General features: G+C 46.2%; 2 protein-coding genes across 5 annotated transcripts in view; one reads left to right on the top strand and one right to left on the bottom strand.

Annotated features, from left to right (window-relative positions):
• gpc2 (glypican 2) overlaps nt 1-6,069 on the bottom strand; it is a 12,845-nt gene extending 6,776 nt beyond the window's left edge. Inside the window, exons 1-7 of the mRNA XM_056600135.1 lie at nt 5,500-6,069; nt 4,007-4,165; nt 3,299-3,433; nt 2,577-2,752; nt 2,163-2,243; nt 834-999; nt 19-149 (exon numbers count right to left, since the gene is read on the bottom strand). Coding sequence (XP_056456110.1) covers nt 19-149; nt 834-999; nt 2,163-2,243; nt 2,577-2,752; nt 3,299-3,433; nt 4,007-4,165; nt 5,500-5,671 — 1,020 coding nt within the window. The 5' untranslated portion in view covers nt 5,672-6,069. The remainder of the gene's footprint in view (nt 1-18; nt 150-833; nt 1,000-2,162; nt 2,244-2,576; nt 2,753-3,298; nt 3,434-4,006; nt 4,166-5,499) is intronic.
• LOC130390554 (cohesin subunit SA-1) overlaps nt 5,334-6,132 on the top strand; it is a 23,235-nt gene continuing 22,436 nt past the window's right edge. For 2 of the 4 annotated variants that reach the window (XM_056600579.1, XM_056600577.1), the window contains exon 1: nt 5,334-5,697. Coding sequence is in view for 2 of the 4 variants with exons in the window: in XM_056600573.1 (XP_056456548.1) it covers nt 5,937-6,059 (123 nt within the window). In the remaining 2 variants the exon portion in view is untranslated. Of the gene's footprint in view, nt 6,060-6,132 lie in introns of all 4 variants that reach the window. The other 2 variants (XM_056600573.1, XM_056600572.1) reach the window with 2 other exon arrangements.

Genomic DNA, 6,132 nt, shown 5'->3' with positions numbered 1-6,132 from the left:
TCCTTTAAGGATGCTCACCTTGGCTGAGATGCTGACGCTGTTCTCCTGCATGTGCATGATGGCCTCCGACACCTTGACGGAGATGGACTCAGCAGCCAGCTCCATGTTGAACGGGCCCTCCAGCTTCTCAGACACCTGGTACAAGGCATCTGACAGGAGGACGATGGGGATCAACATACGAAGTCGACCCAAGGTCACTCATTGCTTGAACAGTGTAGGCCTTGAGGCCGACCCTACTCTCGTTGTTTAGTCTCAATTTGAAAATACTTCTCAATTAGGAGCAGCCTGGTAGGGGGTTAGGCCTCATGCTGTGGGATAGGTAGGTAGGTAGACGGAAGCCATGGGGATTTAACACAGAACCTTGCTGCTGGGAATCAAACAAGCAAACTTAGCCACTAGTTTATCGGGCCGCCAGAAGGAAAATATTAAACCCAGGTCGATAAAACCGTGGTAGAATTAGTTTTGAAACTACAAAAAAATATTTTAAAAAGTACCAATCGATTGGGAATTATTTAGGAGTGGACAGAGGGAACTAGATGAGAGTCTGAGAGAGAAAGAGAGAGATCTATAACAAAGTCGTAATCAGGCTCATCACAAGATATGAGGGAAAAGTGCAATGATTTCTGGACCATAACCAAATCACATCATCATGAAGTCAAGAATGTCATGTGACCTTTCGTGTCCTCACCGATTGGCAGCTACAGCGATGCAAAAATATAAAACCGACATAGCCATAGAACATCTATCCGATCCGACAAGAACGACTGCCGCTCTATCATAACTAACTAGCGTGCACGTCGCGTCCCCCCACTCTCTCCCTCGCACGTGCCCACCGACAAAGTTGTTCCACTCGGTGTCGAGGTCGGCCTGGTTGGCGAGGCAGCCCTTCATCACGTTGAGGCACAGCGAGTGGCAGGGCCGCAGCGTGGGCACGCCCCGGCACAGCGGGCAGTACCACTGGCGCATCAGGGCCCGGGCGCACTCCGAACCGGCGCTCAGCTAGAAAACACACAATGACCCACGTCAACAACAGGGTGGATGGCAAAGTGATGAAGGATAACTTGGGATCTCATTTTAAAGATACTGGTAGCAAAACGACCAAGCATATATTCAACGAGACAATAGTTGGACAGGATTCTTGTAGGGAAACTTTCCCCATCGTGGCCAATAAATGCAAGGGAAACAAAGGTGAGGGGGAGCGACCATTGTGGAGAGTATAGGACTGGCCATGGTGGAGGGTATAGGACTGGCCATGGTGGAGAGTATAGGACTGGCCATGGTGGAGAGTATAGGACTGGCCATGGTGGAGAGTATAGGACTGGCCATGGCGGAGAGTATAGGACTGGCCATGGTGTAGAGTATAGGACTGGCCATGGTGTAGAGTATAGGACTGGCCATGGTGGAGGGAATAGGACTGGCCATGGTGGAGAGTATAGGACTGGCCATGGTGGAGTGTATAGGGCTGGCCATGGTGGAGCGTATAGGACTGGCCATGGTGGAGGGTATAGGACTGGCCATGGTGGAGGGTATAGGACTGGCCATGGTGGAGAGTATAGGACTGGCCATGGTGGAGAGTATAGGACTGGCCATGGTGGAGCGTATAGGACTGGCCATGGTGGAGCGTATAGGGCTGGCCATGGTGGAGTGTATAGGGCTGGCCATGGTGGAGCGTATAGGACTGGCCATGGGGGAGAGTATAGGACTGGCCATGGTGGAGGGTATAGGACTGGCCATGGTGGAGTGTATAGGACTGGCCATGGTGGAGAGTTTAGGGTTGGCCATGGTGGAAGTCAGCCATGGCGTGAGAGACAAAGTTAAATAGCAATACATTATGGGTGAAGTGGACGTGACTGCAAGGCTGCAAGCAAGGCGACAAGACAGTTAAAATAATTGACACAACAAAGAAGTCAATTGGCATGGCCCCAGTGTCAGACTTCGTGGCTACAGTGGCAATGCAAATGCCAACTATCTCAACACCTTTCAATTAGAGAAAGGAAGGGAGACATCTCTAGGTCCAAGGAGAATACAAATTCCTTTTCAATTTATAAGTTATTATGCATACAAGGTTTATATAATTGGGTAACAGTTACGATACATTTTTCCACGACACAAAAGATGTGAGCACCAGCGGCGATGGTGGAGGACGGAGGGCAATCAGTCACCTTGGTGGCTTTGTTGACGATGTCGCGGCCAGTGGCCAGGCCTTGAGATAGGGCCCTGGCTGCGATGAAGGCTCTGGAGACCTGTGAATTCCACAGAGAACACCCGTGAACCAAGAAACTCAGAGCTGCACTGTGGTTTTTTCCCTGTTGCTGCAGGTTTTGTTCATGTTTCGCTTTTCCAGCCTTTTGCTTCACAGACCAAAATCAATACTCACTCAATTTCAAGAGTGGATGAAATTGGGTTTTCAAATCAAAGTTTGCTGCCTTAAAAACACAGCCACACAGAATAAAACCCGATCGGTTAGGTTTTGATTGAGAGTTCGGTACCATCTGTACTAGGTTTTGTTTTAAATAGGTTTACCGTGTTGTTGTACGACAAACACTTTAACTCATTTTAAGTTTCAGGGTACATACTTGAACGCGTAGCTTGCGGGGCATGTCGCCAAACGGCTGCAGCTGCTCTGCGTGTTTGGTGACACACTCCAGGTAGTCATCGTTGAACTGGTACTGGGGGTTGACCAGGGAGAACACCAGCTCCACCAGGCTGGACCAGAAGTCAGACAGGACCTCCGATAGGCTTACGCTGCCCCCTGTGGACAAAACCATACATTCAATACAAGATGAGATCCCAGACAGGATGAATTAAAATCGATATAGATGAATAGAAAATGCTATATTTTGTTAATATGATATATGCAATCCATATTTGTAGTTTCTCAGATTGGTTTGTTTATTGGTTTTAAGATTTTAAGCCATTACATATAATATTACTGTGATTGACAAGTGCTTTAATCAGTAGGCTGTTGGAGGTGATTTTTATTCTAATATCCGCAGCTACGGTTTCTACCATGCAAAAAACCGCAAGTGCCTCTCTATGACGATGAGATGGTAGACTAAGCTGTACGAACACAGATCGGGCCTGGGCTTGCCAAGTAGCTGCTGTCGAGCCAAAACAAAGCAACAGGGATGTGAAATAGACTGTCACTATGACATATGGCATCTATCAATTCTCCAGCATCTCTTTCTTAAATTCTGTCCCCAAAACATGCCAAAACCTTTACATCGAGTAGAGCACTGCATCAACCGATCTACACCATGATCTGTTTCCATGTAAAGAACAAAACAACTCAACCCACCGGAATAGTATTTGCGAAGTTCTGAAAACAGTTCCTGGAACACCCGGACGTTCTGGGTGAACAGTCTTCCATACGTCGTGGTAAACATCTGGTTCATGGACTTCTCCGACAGATCTATGATCTCCTTGAAGAACTCTTGAGAGACACATAGAAGCAGGCAGGGTTATAGATGTTGGCTCCAGATACAACCACCCACGCCCCTACACCTCTCAGTTACAAGACAGCTTCGTTCTGTGTAGGCGCTGCGTTCAGCCTGGTTTAAAAGCCCAGTGTGATGGTTACATAAGATCCAGTCTATCTGTAAATCCCACCCTAATATACTCGCATTTAAATATATTAGTCATCGTCTTTATTTAGGACACATGCAGTCTCCTACTTTCTCAGTCTACTTCAATGATTCATTGGTTTGGTTACATAAAGGAAAAGAGTTGGAACACCAAGACAAAAATGACAATATAAATCAGAGATATGGGAAGAATTATGCTGAATATCTGCAAAGAAACACAAGGTCTGAAGAACTAAAAGCAACTTCATGAGCAATTATCAATATTTTTAAGAAAGTTAGGGATCTTGCTCAATGACGCTAGGTAGACTTGATATTAGGATCAAACAGTAATTTTCCGCTGGGAGACAAAACACAACAAAAATAATCAGCCTCCATTTATGATCCAATTGTTCCATTAGCTTGTTCAGTGAGCCTCGTCTCACCGTCAAACTTGCGGTGTCTCTGGGTGAAGGTGGTGGAGAGAAACTGGCTGGTGTCTTCGATGGCTTTGAGGTAGTCTCTCTCGCTCTGCAGGGACAGAGTCTCCTCCATCTGACTCGAACAGCAGGTGTAGTCCTGGGGACACAACCGCAGGTGCTCACCTGGACCAATAGGAAATAAGCAACAATCAGCCCACAACCAATCAGACGGAATGGAGCGCACTGCTGTTAACCAATCGCAGTCATTAACCAAAGTTCTCCCATAAATCCCGTCTGGGATTGATGAAGTTCATCTTATATCTTACCTTAGAAATGTCCTCATGGTGAGGTTGTTGTTGATTGGTATTGTGTGGTTAATGATTTTGTTTTGTGATGCTGTAGGGTGATAAAATGCCTAAAATAAGATGTTCATCATCAGTACCCTATGTTACTTTTCTATGTTACGTTGGTTAAAAGAAGATAAATAAATAAATAATCACCTTTGACGAAAATTAGAATTTGCCGACATGAATAATGCATTTTCAATCTGTCTTCTTTGTCAACTCAGGTTGGGCCTTGATATGTCAAAAGTAATGATATGCAAACGTCAAGCAAGGGGGGGTACATGCAGACAGCAATTAAGATGAGGGGTGTTTTTTTTTCCAATATTCTTTAATGATTTAACGCTGTCTGACATTTTGTATTTAATAAACCTGGAACCAAAAAATCCTCCCTCTCCGATTCTCAACATACTGCTTTTGTTCTCTCTCTGTGTGTGTGTGTGTGTGTGCGTGTGTTTTTTGCTATTAGCGGTTTCTATCCCTCTATTTCCATTTCAGAACTACCTCTCCACATCCCTCGTTTCCCTGGCCATCTGCTCCCCAGGCCCACGGGACAGTGAGCCAAGACTCAGCATAGATAACAAGCATGCGCGGGCACACACACACACACACACACGTGCTATCAATCAATATTGTACACCCCCTAATTCCAAAGTAAAGCATCACTAGATTCCGCCGGGAACAGACTTCCATAAACACAATGCTCATTAATGCAACCCCCAAAACCTAAAGACACTGTCTGTGTCAGTCACACCTTTCAGACAATATTAGACTCCAAATCCGAAACGAAACATATTGCCATGTGGTTCTATTCAAATACAGTGTATTGTGTAAGTAGGTCTACTATGTTGAAATTAAAATGTGTAGGCTATATGAACCACCGTGAGACCACAAAAATGGTTCATCCCATACTGTTTAAAAAGAAAACGCGACTGCCGCTAACAAATGGCTATAGGACCTCACACAGTACAGCCTCCAAGACACCCCTAATTAGGGGCGAGGTTCTTTGTTGCACCGGTGTTCGCAATTTGTTCGCCCTATGTAACATGCCAATTGAGTGAAGTTGCATTCTGCACATTAGCCCTTTTTCAGCCAGGAGGAATCTACAAGCACAGATATCAGACAACAGTATGAATTAATGAAATCCAAAACGGTTACTTGTACAGTCTGTCATACCGGAGATTTGAGTCAGAGGAGCAGTATTGGTACTGTAGCCTTTCTCTGCATACACCTGCCGCGTGTCGCTGCAACTCTTCCCCGCTGACACGGGCCGCGAAGTCCACGACAGGGCAGCGAGCGTGGAGAGGACGAACAGCGGGACATTGAGAAAAGAGAGTCGGAAATCCATTTTCGAAGCGGAACAGAACGAGTGAAGTGCGTGTTCTGGATAAATGAACGGTCAACGTGACCAAAGAAGAAAAAAAACAGCCCCCGGGCGATTCAGTGCATAGGCCTACAATAAAAAAAATAAACTAAATAATCTCAAAGAGCGATTAGGCTATCTATCCCATGTGGCCCAAAACCGAGACGCTTATCTTTCTATTTGTCTGGATTTTAGGCTACATGAGCAGATCGGCAGTATGCCTTTACTGATGGAGTTACAATGCGTATAGATGTGGGTAGAGTATGAATGGGGCATTCCCGTCCCCCAGTCTCTCTCATCTCTCTCAGGCTGCCAGCCTATCAATCGCCGAACAATGGACCGTGCAGTAGGCTGGACCAGCCCGCCGAGCAGGGTGAGGTGCCTGCGGTGGAGGGGGCGGCGGCATGGGGGTCGTGGAGGCGAAACTACCTCAGGGTCCTAAATAC

Source organism: Gadus chalcogrammus, chromosome 10 (assembly GCF_026213295.1).
Source record: "Gadus chalcogrammus isolate NIFS_2021 chromosome 10, NIFS_Gcha_1.0, whole genome shotgun sequence".
NCBI classification, from domain to species: Eukaryota; Metazoa; Chordata; class Actinopteri; order Gadiformes; family Gadidae; genus Gadus; species Gadus chalcogrammus.
Note: the sequence above shows the minus strand (reverse complement) of the source record. Positions and strands in the feature narration are given on the sequence as shown.